Genomic DNA, 20437 nt, shown 5'->3' with positions numbered 1-20437 from the left:
TATTGTGTGATTAAAGGGAATCATATTAATATCTCTTTTTCATGATATAAAACTGTGATAGGCAGGAGCGCCCTGTTCTGAAACCATGTTGTCATGGGTTATGGCGAAGCTGTGATTCCATATATTTTGTGATCTTACTTCTTAGCACTCTCTCAAAGATTTTTATGTGTGAGGTTAGTGCTATCGATCAGTCATTTTTTGCATCTGCCTTATTTCCTCCTTTATGGAATGGTGCTATCTCTGCTGCTTGTAGTATGTCAGGGATAACGCCAGTATCTAGGCTCTGTCTCCAAAGAATATGAAAAGTCTGAAAAAGTGTTATTTTTACAGTTCTTGATGAATATAGAGTTCCAAGAATCAGGTCCTGGTGCAGAGTGCATAGGCATACTGTCTATGGCTTTTTCAAAATCCACAGAGGGATAGGGTGACATTTGATATACGATTTGATGTTGGTATCACATTCATGAAAAATTCATTTCGATAATCAGCATTCTGCATTATCTTCTATGAGAATGATGCTTCGTAATTGCTTAGAGAGAAGCGCCTTTATCTTCTAAGATAATGGTGCTTCTCTCTACGAAGCATCATTCTCGAACAAGAGTTGTTTGAGAATTCATGGGTCGAGAAACTCCAATACGACTCACCGTGTTGGAGGTAAGACTGTCAAATCGCCTTAAGTCATTACAGACACCCCGGAAGTTCCGGGCCTCGAATGAAGATAAATTATAGTTGAATATGTGATTTTAAGCCCTCATCCACACACGTTTTTAAGGTCATGGCTGTAAACTCCGAGAACGCTAGTTTCCGAGTTCTGGAGTAGTTGATCGAGGCGTTCAGAGGATCCGAGGCAGTCTGACTCAACGGTCGGTATATATAAGCAGACGAGAGAGTACACGGGTTGACAAAGTTCGAAATAAGATCATTTTCCCTCTTTACTCTGACAGGATGAGAACTTTCTTTTTACATAGCTCATGATAAGTCTTTTTCCTGGCTAGATTTTCCGTGCAACAAACCCACCAATCGGCTTTCAACACGATTTCTCTCTCTCTCTCTCTCTCTCTCTCTCTCTCTCTCTCTCTCTCTCTCTCTCTCTCTCTCTCTCTCTCTCTCTCTCTCTCTCTCTCTCCCTCCCCTTGCGCACACTGAACTCCACATGAACGCAGCAAGACTACTGATCCAGCCTCCTAAGCACCACTTAAAGGTTCAAATCTCTCGTAGGGAATGGAATTGTATGTAGTAATTGCTTGCTGAACGACTCAATTACCTTACTGATAACTTCGTTCTTGGCTCTGTATACCAGCAGGTGAAATACATAGAAGGTTGTAAAGGGGAAGGAGTGCTTGCAGGGATGATAGTCAGAGTGTAATGGAGGGAAGGAGGGAGGGAGGGAGGGAGGGAAGGTAGAGAAGGGGGGAAGGAGGGAGGGAGGGAGGGAAGTGTGTGAGGGTAAGTTAGGAGGATAAGGAGGGGGATGTATCAAGTCTACTGCAACACCATCCAGGTGAAAAATAAGTTATAAAATCGGAAAAGTTTAACGCTAAGCTAATCTGTATACAAACCTTCACCTTTTTTCCTAAATTGAGCCCAAAAGGCTCTCACCTACGTTACTTATCTATACACAAAAGCCTTTTACCCACTGAATGAATTTGTGTATAAAAGGTCCGCACCCATGTAGCTTATCTCACCATAGGTCTTCACCCACTGAGCAAATATGTACGTAAAAGGTACTCATCCACTGAGCGGCTATGTAACAAAATCGCCCACATAGTGAACTAATCTCACACCTTCTTCAAATGGTAGTCAATGAACAGCATCCTTTATTTTCTGCTTCTGAGTAAGCATTCATTAACAGGTGTGATAAATAATTCCCAGTTTAAACGTACCGTTAAACATATGAATTCCCCACGTAAGCAAATTTTAAATGCGTTCACTATCTGCTTATATCTGCTGTCATAACCCGGGACGTAATGACGTCTGTCTGTCATCATTACTCCTATCAGCAGGTCTCAGAGCCCAAACGGGTTACCAAGTGTTAGTAATTAAACATTCTTAGTAAGAGCAGCTTAGTCGTTGTTTAGCTGAGTTGGCTCGTTTACTGGCTCGAGCAATGTGGCTACACTTTGGTATGTTGATCTGTAATTCAACATTGATGGAGGAATTTAATTATATAGCCCAGGGCATTTAATATCAGAAATTTGAATAGAAATGAAACAGTTGACTTATGAATAAACATTAAGGATACTTCACCAGCAATGTGCAATGGAATAATCCCAAGAAATTATTCATTTCATTGCATTAGATTTAATTTTGTGCCAGGTCTACACCTCGCGTGATGCTGTTAATTTTAGATGCACGCAAAGCGAAGGTTGGTAATGTAACAGCTGTGAAACGCAATGGATCTCCCAAGCACAATATTATCATTGTAAATATTCAAGAAAAAATACTTCATTTAACTGCAAATGCAAAGCAAATTCAATCCTCCTTACAGTCATTAATATCGCGTGACTTGAAGCTTGAGAATCAAACGAGTTATACACATAACAGTTCACTTTTAGCGTAAGAGTAATGGTAAAATGGAAATAGCTAAATGAGCAGGTTGTAGAAACGAAGTTCTGTATGTCGAAAGTAGATATGATATAAGAATTAGGGATAGGCGTCAGGGATTTATAGGCATCCAGCGGCTAGAAAGGCGGAGGCAAAGAGCTATAACTCGATCCTGCAGCTACTAGTTAGGTGTGTACAAATATATGGACGCGCGCGCGCGCACACACACACACACACACACACACACACACACACATACACACACACACACATACACACACACACACACACACACACACACGCTCACACACACACAAACACATAGAGCCCAATAGGCTCGGGAACCTGTACATCAGTTAACAGTTGAGAGGCGGGACCAAAGAGCCAGACCTCAACCCCCGCAAGCACGACTAGGCGAGTAAACACACACACACAACAAACAAGCGCGACACACATGCACACACAAATATAAAACACACGTCAACACATCCACGAAAAAAAGTACATAACTCTTTCATTTTAGACCGATTGGGGACAACATTTCAAGCATCCCGACTAGTCAAGAAACATTACCAACTTTTTGTTTTAACAAATTCACACAACAGCAACAATATTCTATAAACAAACTCATCACAACAGTGATACGGTCATAGTACCTTTAGTAACCGGAATCCTGACGAGAGTTGAAGCATGCTTGTATACTTCAATTATTCTGTGAAATCTCAGGGTGGAAAAATAAGCCTTTGTTTCAGGCCGTGATAACGCAGTCTGACTTGACATGTCCAAACGTGCCCTGTGGAACCTCTTTCTAAATGTATTTTACTTGTTTCCTAAAATTTTTAGGAAATATATATTATATTTAGGAAATAATATATATATATATATATATATATATATATATATATATATATATATATATATATATATATATATATATATCTACTTAACAAATATTTATGTATTTGCCATTTTCTTACACAGCAGACGACTGCCTTGGACACTTCACTACTTGTGAGTCAAACGCCTTCACGACATTACAAAGAGAATTAGCTTCAGTAACAGTAAAATATTAATATATATGATTCATATATCAATTGGTTTAGATTTAGGCTTAAGTCCTATCAATGAATGAATTTTAACCAGTATATTATATATATATATATATATATATATATATATATATATATATATATATATATATATATATATATATTTTGCTTAAAGGTTATGGATCTCTTGAAAAACACAACAATGGGAATATATATATATATATATATATATATATATATATATATATATATATATATATATATATATATATATATATAATTAAACCAACAATTAGCCCGTCTACTCAATTTCACCTTTTGTTTTAATTTGGATGCGGAATCATAGGGTTTAAAAATCAAACTGTCTATGGTTTAGGAACAGGGAAATAGCTCCCCTCATAATTTTTACGAAAGACTGGCGTCTTACGAATGTCAGGACGGTACCTCCATGTTGTCTTTCAGGCGACGAAATAAGCATGAGTGGCGTTAATGTGATCATATTGGCCTTCTTCATTGTCGAGAAGTCATTTGTTTATGGATCAATCACGTGAAAGTGACTCCTTGAGTCACCACACGGTCACGATGGTGTCATTTTCATATGGCTCCATCACGTAAAAGTGACTTCATCAACAGGCAAAGTATCATCCTTGAAGGAGTCTCATTAAAATGATGTATTCTTGGAACATCACAAAAAAAAATATGAAATAAAACAGAAATTCGGAAATGTAACTTTAATATTTCCATGGCAGGTTCTTCAGTGCAATGTTGAATACTGATGTGTTTTCGTGAAGGGGAACTTGGGGCAAATATTTAGCGATTATTACGGCAGAGGAAGAAATTACAGCGTTGCTTTTATGTGAAGACAATGCAAGAATATGTAGCATATTAATACGCACAATCGCGCGCGCGTGTACCCACACACACATACGCACGCACTTATATACTTGATGTAAAAACGAAAACTACATACTGCATGTTACTTAATCGGTACATCTTGAGACCTGCATTATTAAACCTAATAAGCAAGCATACTTTTTATGCCATTTGGCAAAATGTTTAGCAAGAGTTTTTTGTAAAAGTCATGCATATTTAAGCATATGTTTCCGGAGCAAGAGTAGAAAATGCCTCAAAATAGTTTTACCTTTATTTTTTTAATAAGGATCGTCGTATATAAATATATAGGTTTCTACAACATAATAAAAACTTTATTTATTATAGTTAAACGAGAAATAAATCATTTGAACTTGTTGTTGGACAGACTTGTCACTTAAAAAAAAGTTAACCATTTTCCAGAACCCATCTTGAACAACTACAACAACTTTGAACAGGTGAAGTTTGATCCGTGGTTCCAAAACTTTCCCCCCCAAGACCTGCAATTTTTTGTTGTCTCGGAAAATATTCACCGGACACAGCCACCAATAAGTTTTTCATCCGTCTTTTTGTTTTGGCCGACTCGTGCTCACATCCACCTTTTTCAGAGATGCGGATATAAAATTGTGTTGAGTTACTTTTTTCTAAGAGTTTATGTCAACGTGTTGGTGGCTACTGAATGTGTTTAATGAGACAAATATATAAGATATTTCGTTGGATGATTATTTTGGATCCACTAATAATTATATAAGGTTAATTCAGGAACTACTACCTATAATTAAGTGTATGAAAGTACGGTAGTAAATGATGGAACACTTATAAGTACATTGCTCATCAAGGAAGCATGCCTACATACTATAAACTACTGCTTATCTTAAAATATTGTTCAATCTTACGATTTATTTGTAATCCCCCAAACTTCAACAATTATAGTACTAATAGCAACTTTAGTCAGATGTATACAATTGACTGCTGGACCCCAAAAACTTTTGGTTTTGTGCAATTCAGTTACCCCAAATAGCATACTAAAGAGATGGAAGAATAAAGCCTAACCTAACCTGCCTAAAGCCAAAATAAGCCATCCAAGTCTTAAATTCACTACAGTGAGTCTAATTTAATACATATATGCACTATACTAGTCCTAGGAAATTAGTTTTTTGTCGAGCACTCTAAAACTGATAGTACATAACTTTGAATTTGATTGGGTCAGCCATTTTTGTACGCTTCACCAAATAGTTATTATAAATAATATCATTTGGAGAATGGGTCGTGTTGTTGTATACGCTGGGCACACTGTTCGAAATAATTACTGCCGGTGAATACCTCTCAGCACCCCCTCGAGACCATAGCCACGATGGTACCTTGATCAGAAGAAAATAAACGCTTGAATAAAGACTCCCTGACTTAAAGAGATCTGGAAGCCCTCCGCTTCAAAGACCTTCTGCGAGAACTTGTTGCCGTAGAGGGCCGTGGCCGAGTCGGTGACCTGGAGGGTGAAGACATAGGGCACGGCTTCGCGGAGATGGACCGGATTCTTGAAGGAAATGTTAGCTCCGCGGCCCTCGGCACTCGCTAAGACCGCAGACTTGGCGTCCTCCTTCCGTATCTCCAGCTGGAATTATTTTCTGTTGTTAGACGCGCTACGAAAGAAACTTTTAGAAGATGCGTGATTAAGCGATAGAGATTAAGAACAGTTGAGGATTTCAATTGTTTACTCTCTGTGAACTTACAACTTTAAGTCATTTTACCAGCAAATAAAATTATATAATGAAGCATGGTTCACCTGGGATTTTGAAGATAAAGATGCCACTATATCCAATAGACTAATCTTGAGAATTTATATTTAGCCCATCTTTATCGCTCAAGTTAATTAGCAGCATAATACAACGAGAACAATAGCAGTTGCAAATGTTTTCTCTAATTAGCCAACAAAAATATCGTGTTTGTGATATATTGAGCATCAAGTTTTATGAAAACTTAATGTGTGTTGCATGTTGCAACGGGAAAAATTGTAAGTAATTCATCACTTAAAGCACACTTAAAGACCTGAGTCTCATGTACACCGAAGGGAATTTAAGTAAAGACCCGAATGCGAGTGAATTCCTCACTTACCATCACTTCAACTGGTTTTAAGTGATTGTAAGTAAGGGACTGACATACAACTACATTAGATACCTACTTACTTGGGCAATGGTGCATACCTACATAACGTATAATGCTTACCTACACCTAGGTATTTACTTGCATCTACGCCCTCTTGATACATTTAGATCCATACCTGTACTATATTCACCCCTTACACCATATATACATTTCCCTACCATATATACAAACTATATAAACCCAACGCAATATGCAGCTCCACACCAAGCATGCCCCCAAAATATGAATACACCCTACATCATATGCACAATCTCCTACATCATATACACACACATCCCCACACCATACACCCATCCCATACTACATACCCCCACACCCCACTCCATCCCCTACATCATACGCCCTCTCCACCCACCCCAACACACACCCAGAACCTCCCAGACCTGCACGTCCTCCGCTCCACCATCCAGCTGCACCTTCACAGCCAATAGGACGATGTTATCGGAGGAGACGAGGTGGAACTGGTAGCTGGGCTCTCTTAGCCACGTCCGGCTCACACCCTCACACAAACACGTCCTCATCCGGTCCTGGTGGGAGGGAGACAACACCTTAATGAAGGGTGAAGTGAGATTAAGAGTACGAGAGAGAGAGAGAGAGAGAGAGAGAGAGAGAGAGAGAGAGAGAGAGAGAGAGAGAGAGAGAGAGAATCATGGATAAATAAAACACGAGTGACATAAAACGTTGACTTGCTGTGAGAGGCTGGCTTGATATCCCATCACCCTTACCTTGGTGATGGGAGAGGCTCTGCTCTCCCTGCTGGTGTTGATATGAAGCGATTTGCCCAGAGGGGTGGACGAAACCGGTTCGGCGTGTGGTTTGGCAATGTGTTTCAGCATGTAGACGCTCTCGTCAGGCATCAAGACGTCTGTGGTGAGGACGTGCTGTACGAACTCGTCTGAGGTCATGGTGTAGAATCGTATTAGAGGTAGGAACTGGATGATTTCCTTGCGGAGATCCGACGGAGTGGAAGGCTTTCCCTGGAGCTTTAGTTGTGCTTGGCCCCTGAAAAACGAAGGAATGTTCTTGCAAATGTTCGAACGTCATCCGTTTTGGAGTCGTGTGTAAAGCGTTTTTCATTCATAAACGAAGGGTTTGACGACTGAATTAACGAGCATTTGGCCATTGTTTATGAGGACAGGTCGCAGAATATTGGGAAATGCCCGTTAACCATTTGAATGCTAACTGTCATTAGTGACATCTCCCATGTGCTCAAGACAAAAAAAATTTTGAAAAATAATTTTTTTTCGTACTACATTGCTAATTAACCTTCAGGAAGCACACAAATCCAACTAAAACGACTCTAGCTCCTGTAGTTTAGCTGTTATGGCCTGGATTAGGTCGTTAATCTAATAACGGCTCAGTTCGAGAATGAAAGACATTTGTATGTCTTATACATTTATACATCAATGTATAACTCACAACTGATAATGTTCGAGCCCTCCTTGAACAATGCTTCGTTCATTTCCTATATTCAAAACGCATCTCTATAAGCCTAATTATGCACAAAGCTGCAATATATATTAATTTATGGAATGATATTGTAAATTTATATGTAATATAGTTTTTATTACAGTAAATGAAACCTTGATGAATCCACATTTGTGGACAGTCACACTATAGATGATATTGCCTGAGTAAAAGCCAATTCATCAATTAGTACACTACGACTCACACGTGAGTAAGAGCCATTCATCAATTCGTACACTAACCAGTCACGCCTGAGTAAAGGATAACTGATCCATTCGTACCCAGCCACTTGGGCTGGACGGTAGAGCGACAGTCTCGCTTCATGGAGGTCGGCGTTCAATTCCCGACCGTCCAAGTGGTTGGGCACCATTCCTTTCCCCCGTCCTATCCCAAATCCTTATCCTGACCCCTTCCCAGTGCTATAAAGTCCTAATGGCTTTGCGCTTTCCCTTGATAAAAAATTAAAAATTGATCCATTCGTACACTACGAATCATCTAAGGACCAATTCATCATTTTGTACACTACTAGTCACGTCATCAAACATCCGTAAACATGTTGATAAATCTCTCCACATCAACAATTTCGTGTCGTCTTTCCCTACACGTTTCTGAAAAATGGAAATAGGGTTGCACGAGTCAATTTTCGTAATGAAGGTTTCTAATACCCTTGATTATTTTACTTATTTTTCTCAATATATATTCAAGATAACTTGCTTCCATTCTTCAATACGATATTTGGAAGTGGGCTGCACACTAAAATAACCCCTTACATGAGCCACACATTACAGTAGCTCTGAAAACTTTGCTTAAACAGTAAAATAGGAACAAAGATTTAAATAGATGCAGATAGACAGTCATAAAATGAGCAGGGATGTTCAATAGCAGATACAAAGACATTTAAACAGTGTAAACAGCAAAAATTCACCACTCATCCCTGACTGGGTTCCCACTCATCCCTGACTCATCCCACTCATCCACACCCGAGTGTATTTACCACTTGACAAGAGCATTGAAGATGACGGTCTCTGAAGTAATGGTCAGAGGTTCCTTGAGGAGCTGAGACATAGCCTCCGGCGTGAGGTCCATCAGGGCTGGAGACACCAGCACCGCGTTCCCATTGTCCAGAAACACCTGCCGGAGCACCAGAGAGCAGTTTTGTTGTGCTTTTCTTAAGAGTTTCTACGGAGGAGCTGAAAGATCTTGAGATTAGGGGAGGATTGGGTGAGTTTGTTTACATTCTCACTATGGCATAATCCTGTGTGAGGGTGAAAGTGGGCGTTGTGTGTGTTTTGTAGGAGAACACTTCCATGCAAACTCTTAAAAACACAAGTGGGTGTTTGCGTGGACGTGTGTGTGTGTGTGTGTGTGTGTGTGTGTGTGTGTATGTCTGTCTGTGACTGTGTACTCACCTAGTTGTGTTTGCGGGGGTTGAGCTCTGGCTCTTTGGTCCCGCCTCTCAACTGTGTGGGGGAGCTCCGTTTTTTTTTTTTTTTAGCTAGGTCCGCATACTAGCCAAGAGGAGTTTACAGGGTTCAACACTAGCTCCCAAGCCCCGGATGTCCATGGCCTGGTCAGTTAATACAATGACTATCATGCCTCATATTTATCATCGTAATTCCTTTTAAAATAAATATTTTAATTTATTTTAATTATTTGGATTTATCTTGACTTGTAGCTCTTTTCATTTACTTGCAGCACTATAGCTTAAGAAGCTTTCCTGAGCGTTTCTCCAGCACACCTGGGCCTGAAGCTTTCACCCATGTCCCGTAGGTCTCTTTTCCTTTTCTCATTTTGATCGGATTCAGTCATTTTGATCGCTCTTAAATCGAATTTGTCGACTCGATTTAATTATTTTGTACCATGTCGTATCTTCTCTGAGTCTATTTTCCTCCAAGGTGATGCGTTTGAGCGAGCCTTTCACTGTGAGAGCGGGGCTGGGACTGTTTTTGAGTCTTTACTTGCCTTTCATTTTCATTCACCTTATCAATGTTCACCGGGGCCTTCCACTCGTTAACTATAAGTGTCTTGTATCTCCTTTATCTTTAGCATTTTGATGTGACTACTGAATCAGCTTTCTAGTAATTCACTTAGTTTTTACCTGTAGCATATCCAGGGAGGGAGGCAATGCTTGTCGAAGAGTCCTCACTATCGGAGACTATACTTTTAATAAGTTCATTATTTTTTTAAGTGTGTGGGTTGGGTAGGGAGCGGAAGTGCAATGGGATCTTCCTCTCACAGAACTGTTAACTGCTCAGCCAGTCGTCCCTTGGCACCGGTCTTACACTCAGAAATGTATAGCAGTTATATGTGACTGTATCCAGTCTTTTACACCCAGTTTTCTTGAGGCTGCCACTTACTAGAACCCGCAACTGCTTCTGGGATTTATCAAGTAGGTTTCTTGCTGAAACGTTGCAGCTGCTGTTGCATTGTGGCTCGTGTGTGTGTGTGTACTCACCTAGTTGTACTCACCTAGTTGTGTTTGCGGGGGTTGAGCTCTGGCTCTTTGGTCCCGCCTCTCAACCGTCAATCAACAGGTGTACAGATTCCTGAGCCTATCGGGCTCTGTCATATCTACACTTGAAACTGTGTATGGAGTCAGCCTCCACCACATCACCCCCTAATGCATTCCATTTGTCAACCACTCTGACACTAAAAAAGTTCTTTCTAATATCTCTGTGGCTCATTTGGGCACTCAGCTTCCACCTGTGTCCCCTTGTGCGTGTTCCCCTTGTGTTAAATAGACTGTCTTTATCTACCCTATCAATTCCCTTCAGAATCTTGAATGTGGTGATCATGTCCCCCCTAACTCTTCTGTCTTCCAGCGAAGTGAGGTTTAATTCCCGTAGTCTCTCCTCGTAGCTCATACCTCTCAGCTCGGGTACTAGTCTGGTGGCAAACCTTTGAACCTTTTCCAGTTTAGCCTTATCCTTGACTAGATATGGACTCCATGCTGTGGCTGCATACTCCAGGATTGGCCTGACATATGTGGTATACAAAGTTCTGAATGATTCTTTACACAAATTTCTGAATGCCGTTCGTATGTTGGCCAGCCTGGCATATGCCGCTGATGTTATCCGCTTGATATGTGCTGCAGGAGACAGGTCTGGCGTGATATCAACCCCCAAGTCTTTTTCCTTCTCTGACTCCTGAAGAATTTCCTCTCCCAGATGATACCTTGTATCTGGCCTCCTGCTCCCTACACCTATCTTCATTACATTACATTTGGTTGGGTTAAACTCTAACAACCATTTGTTCGACCATTCCTTCAGCTTGTCTAGGTCTTCTTGAAACCTCAAACAGTCCTCTTCTGTTTTAATCCTTCTCATAATTTTAGCATCGTCCGCAAACATTGAGAGAAATGAATCGACACCCTCCGGGAGATCATTTACATATATCAGAAACAAGATAGGACCGAGTACAGAGCCCTGTGGGACTCCACTGGTGACTTCACGCCAATCGGAGGTCTCACCCCTCACCGTAACTCTCTGCTTCCTATTGCTTAGATACTCCCTTATCCACTGGAACACCTTACCAGCTACACCTGCCTGTCTCTCCAGCTTATGTACCAGCCTCTTATGCGGTACTGTGTCAAAGGCTTTCCGACAATCCAAGAAAATGCAGTCCGCCCAGCCCTCTCTTTCTTGCTTAATCTGTGTCACCTGATCGTAGAATTCTATCAAGCCTGTAAGGCAAGATTTACCCTCCCTGAATCCATGTTGGCGATTTGTCACGAAGTCCCTTCTCTCCAGATGTGTTACCAGGTTTTTTCTCACGATCTTCTCCATCACCTTGCATGGTATACAAGTCAAGGACACTGGCCTGTAGTTCAGTGCCTCTTGTCTGTCGCCCTTTTTGTATATTGGGACCACATTCGCCGTCTTCCATATTTCTGGTAGGTCTCCCGTCTCTAGTGACTTACTATACACTATGGAGAGTGGCAAGCAAAGTGCCTCTGCACACTCTTTCAGTACCCATGGTGAGATCCCATCTGGACCAACAGCCTTTCTAACATCCAGATCCAGCAGGTGTCTCTTGACCTCCTCTCTCGTAATTTCGAACTGTGTGTGTGTGTGTGTGTGTGCGTGTGTGTGTGCGTGTGTGTGTGTGTGTGTGTGTGTGTGTGTGTGTGTCAATGTGCATGTTTATGTGTATGTGTGTAAATGTGCGTGTGAGTGAGTTGTTGAATATAAACACATTTGATATATGATGATGGGAAGGGAAAGCGAGTCGTAGAGTGAGAAAGATGTGGTGGATAAAATACTAACAGCGAATAAAATAATAATCTTGGTATTCTATAATTAGCTGGTGAGGAAGTGAAGCCCTGTTCTTACCTGCGCTCTTCACGATCATTACGCATGTACGCATCGTCGTGTGGATTTGTTTAATACGCTTGTTTTGCTATTCTCAAATGGGGCAATTTTGATTACATAATTATTTTTATTATTATTATTATTATTATTATTATTTTACACGTTAATTGGGCTGAACGGTTGAGAGCACCTTGAGTGGGTTGGGAGGAAGATCACGTCAACCAGTTTCAGGATGACACGAACGACCTGTGCACGAAAGGAAAACAAAGAGAGAAGGGCAGACTCACGAAGTCGATACACAACCGACGCAGGAAAGAGGATTTTGCAGTGCTTTGCACAGGATTACGGTGATCACAAGGTCTGTAAGCTCCTGTATTTGATCCACCCAGTTGTTAGTGACTGTCGTGTCTGTTCCTAAAGGTGTTGTTTGGCGGGGGCTTTCACCTTCTTTCCCCTCCCCAGTTTCTTTCACATGTTCACTTTCCTCAATATTTATGAGCACTTTCTTTCAATTCTCTGATGCATTTCAATAAATTATTTTGTTTATGTCTGTTGTGTACATTTATAGTTTGGTTAGTTTACATAAATTTACAGTGAATTATTTACCTAAGAGATAAGTCACAATATCATGAAATATCTGACGATGAGAATACAATTTAAGTGGGAATGGCCAGTGAAAATAACTTTTTTTAACTTCGCAAGTTTAAAAATATGTAAGATAAAGAGAACATTAGTGCAAGAATAATTGATCTTACCCTCTCTGTCGCATTCAATAATATGTTTTATAACACAGAAAACAAATACTGTAACTATCTTTCCCTGTAACACACTCCCTACCGTCCTGCGTTTCTCGGTATATATATACATCTCCAAAGTTTTATCCCCAGAACCATTAAAGCGTCTATCATATTACCTCCTTAATCCCCCTTCAGCCATTAGTCACATAAAAACTCATATATGAAGCTCCTCCTTTAGACTTGAAACATATTGCTCCGCCACTAACCTTAGTGCCAGCCTCGGTATTCATTGCATTTTTAATCGCCCCCTCTCTTTATTTTTCTGTGGACTCTCCCCTTCAATTGAAACCTTCTTGCCCATTCCCAGCTGACGCCCTCCCTACCTAAATGGTCCTTACCCCTTTGCAAAGACTCCGTAGAGAGTCATTATCAGCAAACAGATGAACCAGGAACTTGTATATTTTGAGGACGTTGTTGCGTTTTACGACTGTTTGCAGGTACTGGAAAGAATCAGAAATAATGGAGATTACTTTAACGAAATGCACAGTTCAATATATGTTGTTATATATATATATATATATATATATATATATATATATATATATATATATATATATATATATATATATATATATATATATATATATAATTTTTTAGTACCTAATTGCCGCATCCATGTTCAGATGCTGAATTTAAGTTAAGAACTGCAGATATAAATATATGGAAGATATCATATCCATTCATCCATATACAGAATATCACCCATTTTGTAAATGAAATTCTACATATCATACTACTATGATTTTGTTATTTTTTTAATTTACACTTTTGTTAATGCACACTTCACGAGCAGACTTCAGAGTCTTCAGTAATGGTTTCGTGTTTCCTGGTGTAATTAAGGGAGCTCGCGCGAGGCCTGAAACGGCGATTGTGCCTTACTAAGAGTTTGTACAGGGTAATATGTGGGGGTTCTTACTCAGGCTAATTGAGCTACGTACTTGAACTTACCTTGAGCGTGCTCTTAACTCAGCCATGATGGAGTTGTGGGCGTTTACTCACCCTGATGGAGGTGTCGTACGCGCTCGCGACCATGTACTTGTCCGCTAAGCTGTGGAAAGAAGTTATGTGATTAAAAGTTGCTTTTCATTGTAATTACTGTGGCAAAGGTGAATGACACTGTATAGTGTTATGATCAATGAAAGATGACCACATACTAACATAAACAACAACTGCAACAGCAACACACACACACACACACACACACACACACACACACACACACACACACACACACACACACACACACACACACACACATACCCAAATGAGCCACAGGGCTCCCACACACACAAATGAGCCATATGAGCCACCCACACACATAAGTACCCGAATGAGCCACAGGGACGTTAGAAAGAACTTTTTCAGTGTCAGAGTAGTTAACAGGTGGAATACATCAGGCAGAGATGTGGTGGAGGCGGATTCCATACACAGCTTTAAATGTAGATATGATAAAGCCCAGTAGGCTCAGGAATCTGTACACCAGTTGATTGACAGTTGAGAGGCGGGACCAAAGATCCAAAGCTCAACCCCCGTAAGCACAAATAGATGAGTACAAATAGGTGAGTACACAATAGCAATCATTAACAACACACACACACAACGAACTCCAATGGTTCTTACAGGATTCAATATTCTATATTTTAGTTCTGTCTCTCTCTTTATAAAAAGTTATAATTGCACTCTAACTTCAAAGGAAGTGGAATTAGCATAAAACACGTCCACACCCGCTGCACCGACAAACTCCTCACAAACTTTTCAAGCGTTTAATTAAAGGACGTGAGTTAAATGTCTCATTTCTTAGCCATGTGTCCTGATCGTCCACACGTCTTAGAGATTCCTTAGGAGGAAGATCCAAGATATCTTTTGTTTAGCTTTATTTGGCTCTTGTGTTATTAGTCATAAAGGCATTTTAGCCAAACTGGAGTGGGAATGATCCCATAATTGGTCGTTTAGGTCACTTTCAAACTGCATATATATATATATGCATATATATATATATATATATATATATATATATATATATATATATATATATATATATATATATATATATATATATATATATATATATATATATTTTTTTTTTTTTTTTTTTTGACCTGAGATTATTAATTGTTTTGAACAAGACGTTTGATAGCGGCCAGTTTTGAATTTCCCGTTAATTTCGTGAGGGGTTGCCTCCTTTTCCTAAAAATTGGTTAAGAAGAAGATTATGATAACTTTAGTCTTTAACCCCTGTACTGCGCAGCTGTTTAAAAGTACTGCAGCATCACGGTCCGCATGGACTGAATGGGAGGAAGTAAGATGCAGATGGCTATTACTCTTTTTTTTAAATATTCTTTGTAAATATCTATGTAAAATAAGTTTTTTAACACTCTAGAAAGAGGGTAACTGTATGATTAATTAAATATTATGTTATTTTTTCCCTAACTATATTGTTTAATGTTTTTTATTGATTTTTAGGAACATTTTCTTTTAAATTATTTAGTTATCTCTACTGCTTGAAAATTTAATATAGCTTATGTGTGTGATTTTTGTTTAATGTTCGGCTCTTTTAATTTAAGTTTTGAAAATAGTAAAAATTTTCTGCTGGCCATACAATCTATGGACAAAAGATTTTTTTTTTCCTGCTGTCGACCCCTCCACCTACCCAATGACGTGGAGGGCGAGCTATCAGTCCTTCACCTACCCAAGGATCTGGAGGGCGAGCTCCATGTTGTCAATCTCCCTCTTGTCAGTGTAGATATGGTCGAGGAGCCAGTAGAATGCCCAGGGCGAGTCGTCTCTCAGTGGTAAGACGCCGCTCTTACTAACGGGGTTAAGCACCAATAGATCCTCAAACACCGGACTCCTCATAGCCAAGATTAAGCGGTGTACCTGTGGACATGAGAGGCAGGTGAGGTGAAGTTGGTGAGGTGAGGTTTAGTGAGGTTTGGTGAGGTGAGGTTTAGTGAGGTTTGGTGAGGTGAGGTTTGGCCTGGTTAGATTTGGTTAGTTAGGTTTGGTCTATTTAGGTTAGGTTTGGTTAGTTAAGTTAGGATAGGTTACGTAAGGTTAGTTATGGTTGGTTAGATGAGGTGTTGTTTCGTTTGATTTGGTTAGGTTTTGTAAGGTTCGATTAGGTTTGGTTCATTTTATTTAGGATTGGTTATGCTAGGATTAGTTAGGTGGGTGAGCTTAAAAATGAGTAAGCACACCAGCCAGCACTCACGTGTACACACACACACACACACACACACACACACACACACACAAACAGTATGTGTATATATATCTTTACTCATTCATGAACATATCCCCGATTTTTCGAATTTTGATCTTTTGATCTTGAATACATCCTTTTCCGAAAAGCGCAAGTTTAATATTAACATCTCGGGGTTAAGCGCCTTTCACGGCGGAAAAAATATTTGGGTTAATAAGTATATTTTGAACCAAGTATATTAGACGAGGCAAACATTGTGGGAGATTAAGCTTGCTTAATCTCTAATGTTGCCTTATGTTTTTCAGCCCAGGTTAGCTGGTGACTGTGTCATGGTAACTGTGTCATGGTAACTGTGTCATGGTGACTGTGTCATGGTGACTGTGTCATGGTGACCATGATCATGGGGGAATATTTCGTAATTTTGAAAAGAGTGAGATATTTGCTGGATTTAAATCTTGCTTTGATTCTTCAAGGTACTACTGAATGGTGGTACCCCCTGAAGGTCTCTCCTGTAGATAACCTATAGGTACCCCGGTGGTACCCATGGAGAGATACCCCGGGAGGTACGCCAGCTTACCTATCCAAAACTAAGAGGTATGAGCTACGAGAACAGGCTCCAAGGTGGGTTATTAACTGTGGAGAGGGAATCCATTCTCCTTGGAGGAATTTGAATCAAATAATGGGGAAGGGGGGTTCTCATCGTTCGCCGCTTATCTAAAATCATGCAAAATACTCCCTAATGGGACGGAGTAAACGGTGTAGACAGCTTGCTAGGCATGTATGGACAGGACAGGTGGGACAGGAACAAGGGGTAAACACAGTTGGATCAGACAGGTAGATTTTTTATTATTTTCTACCACAGACGTGGCCACACATTTACAATGCTAACCAGCATATATACATTTTCTTCTGTCTTCCATGGACAGGGTTACAGATTTGTTAAACATATACGGTAGTAGTAGAATGAAGAAAGCAAGAGCGGAGAGGGAATGAAGAAGTGAAGGAAGACTTCGTTCATGGACTAACGAGAAAGTGAAGAAGGAATCCCCTGGGTTGATGTTAAGAGCCACAGGCTCTTAACCAGGCTCTTAAGAGCCACAGGCTCTTAACCTGGAACTTAATACCTGCAAACATAAGTCATGTACAAGATCTTCAACTAAAAAAATTTAGTATTGTTAAATTATAAACATAAACTATCAGAGACATGATATAAAAAACGAGAAAAAATTAATAAAACGAAAGAAAACAAATCGAAAAAAATTGCCTGATGAATAGCACCAAAGGTTGGAAAAGGTACAAAATAACTTGATCTGTATGAACAAAGCGCGAGTCAAAAGGACGCACGACCTTTGGTCTGGGAGAAACTACCAAAAGTCCAACTTGGAGTGAGGACGAGCGTCTTGGGTCTCGTGTTTCTGGAGTAATGATGTCTCGTGTGTCGTTCTCTCTCTCTCTCTCTCTCTCTCTCTCTCTCTCTCTCTCTCTCTCTCTCTCTCTCTCTCTCTCTCTCTCTCTCTCTCTCTCTCTCTCTCTCTCTCTCTTTGTCTGTCTGTCTGTCTGTCTGTCTGTCTCTCTCTCTCTCTCTCTCTCTCTCTCTCTCTCTCTCTCTCTCTCTCTTTGTCTGTCTGTCTGTCTGTCTCTCTCTCTCTCTTTGTCTGTCTGTCTGTCTGTCTCTGTCTCTCTCTCTCTCTCTCTCTCTCTCTCTCTCTCTCTCTCTCTCTCTCTCTCTCTCTCGCTCTCTTTCACCTTTTGTGGTAGAATAGGGTGTAAATATTGGCAAAGTAATAGTCGTATAGTGTGAACTAATCAGTTGAACACATAGTTTGTATTAACCAATAACCACTAATTGACAATTATGCCTGATAATGACGAAGCACATTATTAGTGAACAATAAAATTATTAATTATAAAGCAACACCATCTCTCTAAGAATTATATTTGCTATCAGCTCGGAGTTCTTCTTTACTCATTTTCCAACTTATTTAATATCTTCATTTTCGTATAATTTTTGTTCTTTAAAACAAGCGTAGTAAATTGTATCACAGGATGCATTGTTTCTGGCAGCAAAAGGCTCGTGGATCAAGAGTTAAAGTCGAGATGAATGTTTAGGATAAAGTTGACTGTCTGACTCGGCTAGTAGCCAGTTACCACTCTGTCTGTTCTACCTTATGGTAGACTGTCTCTTCTACCTTGTATTAGAATGCCTCTTCTACTTAGTAGTAGACTGCCTCTTCTTCCTTGTGGTAGATTGCCTCTTCTACCTTGTGGTAGACTGTCTCTTCTACCTTGTGGTAGACTGTCTCTTCTACCTTGTGGTAGACTGCCTCTTTTACCTTGCGGTAGACTGCCTCTTCTACCTTGTGGTAGACTGACTCTTCTACCTTGCGGTAGACTGTCTCTTCTACCTTGTGGTAGACTGACTCTTCTACCTTGTGGTAGACTGCCTCTTCTACCCGCACCTCTTCGTCAGCTGCTCCTTTTCTCAATCATGCTGCATTTATTATCTACGTCTACGACACTCCTTCTCCCCCTCCCTCTCTCTTCACCATCTCTCTCTCCTGGTTCTTTTTCCTTACCCTCTCCCTTCTTCTCTAATCCCATTTTCACCTTCCTCCCCTTTCGCTTTCCGCGTTCCCACTTATCTTTAGTGCAAAATTCACATTAATTTCTTTTCAAGAGCCTTCAGCTAAATCTCTCATCCATCATTCTCTCGTCTCTCTCTCTCCTTTCTTGCTTCCCTTTCCTTGAGCCAACACCATCAAACTTTTTGTCTTTACCAGTTAATCGCTCAAATGTCCCTCAGTTAAGGACCTGTCGTACAGTCTTCGCTCTGGATGTGCGTGTGTGTGTGTGTGTTTGTGTGTGTGTGTGTGTGTGTGTGTGTGTGTGTGTGTGTGTGTGTGTGTGTGTGTGTGTGTGTGTGTGAGTGTGTGTGTGCGAGTGTTTGTGTGTGTGTGTGTGTGTGTGTGTGTGTGTGTGTGTGTGTGTGTGTGTGTGTGTTTGTGTGTGTGTGTGTGTGTGTGTGTGTGTGTGTGTGTGTGTTTGTGTGTGTTTGTGTGTGTGTGTGTGTGTGTGTGTGTGTGTGTGTGTACTCACCTAGTGGAGCTTGCGGAGGTTGCCAATCATTGTTGATGATGTATATTGTTACGTGAGTCTTCCCCAGCTTGGGGCTTTCTTTTGATTACTACTTTTTGATGCTGCAAATTTTTGCGGATGCTGCACGTACTCTGTGGAGGAAACACATGCCCTGCGCAAGCAACACATGCCCTGTGCAGACAACACATGCCCTGCGGAGGCAACACATGCCCTGCGGAGGCAACACATGCCCTGCGGAGGCAACACATGCCCTGCGGAGGCAACACATGCCCTGTGGAGGCAACACATGCCCTGCGGAGGCAACACATGCCCTGCGGAGGCAACACATGCCCTGTGGAGGCAACACATGCCCTGTGGAGGCAACACATGCCCTGTGGAAGCAACACATGCCCTGTGGAGGGAACACATGCCCTGCGCAGGGAACACATGCCCTGCGCAAGCAACACATGCCCTGCGCAAGCCACACATGCCCTGCGCAGGCAACACATGCCCTGCGCAGGCAACACATGCCCTGTGGAGACAACACATGCCCTGCGCAGGCAACACATGCCCTGTGGAGACAACACATGCCCTGCGCAGGCAACACATGTCCTGCGCAAGCAACACATGCCCTGCACAAGCCACACATGCCCTGCGCAGGCAACACATGCCCTGCGCAGGCAACACATGCCCTGCGCAGACAACACATGCCCTGCGCAGGCAACACATGCCCTGTGGAGGGAACACATTAAACAAGCACGATAGGTAGAGAGCTTTAGCATACCATAGAACTGGTGCTGCAAAATTCACGGTGTGGCGATTGATAGATATCACGTTTTGAGCCCGAAATTTATATATATAACAAATGCGTGAACGAGGCTTTTAGACGGGGATGAGAGGAGAGGTTTCAGCCACCCCCCCCCAAAAAAAAAAAATACCCCATTACCTCGAATATATAAA

General features: G+C 40.9%; 1 protein-coding gene across 5 annotated transcripts in view; it reads right to left on the bottom strand.

The window, feature by feature from the left end:
• Positions 1-4723: 4723 nt before the first annotated feature.
• Positions 4724-20437, bottom strand: part of LOC123768636 (BTB/POZ domain-containing protein 2) — a 55282-nt gene continuing 39568 nt past the window's right edge. For 4 of the 5 annotated variants that reach the window (XM_045759292.2, XM_045759275.2, XM_045759284.2 and 1 more), the window contains exons 4-10: positions 15890-16077; positions 14200-14248; positions 13539-13640; positions 9088-9224; positions 7352-7628; positions 7010-7153; positions 4724-6075 (exon numbers count right to left, since the gene is read on the bottom strand). In XM_045759292.2, the coding sequence (XP_045615248.1) occupies positions 5830-6075; positions 7010-7153; positions 7352-7628; positions 9088-9224; positions 13539-13640; positions 14200-14248; positions 15890-16077 (1143 nt within the window). In that variant the 3' untranslated portion in view covers positions 4724-5829. Of the gene's footprint in view, positions 6076-7009; positions 7154-7351; positions 7629-9087; positions 9225-13538; positions 13641-14199; positions 14249-15889; positions 16078-19498; positions 19764-20437 lie in introns of those variants that run through there. The other variant, XM_045759301.2, reaches the window with a different exon arrangement.

This window comes from Procambarus clarkii, chromosome 86 (assembly GCF_040958095.1).
Source record: "Procambarus clarkii isolate CNS0578487 chromosome 86, FALCON_Pclarkii_2.0, whole genome shotgun sequence".
Classification (NCBI taxonomy): domain Eukaryota; kingdom Metazoa; phylum Arthropoda; class Malacostraca; order Decapoda; family Cambaridae; genus Procambarus; species Procambarus clarkii.
The sequence above is the reverse complement of the archived record's forward strand: the minus strand, read 5'-3'. Positions and strand labels throughout refer to the sequence as shown.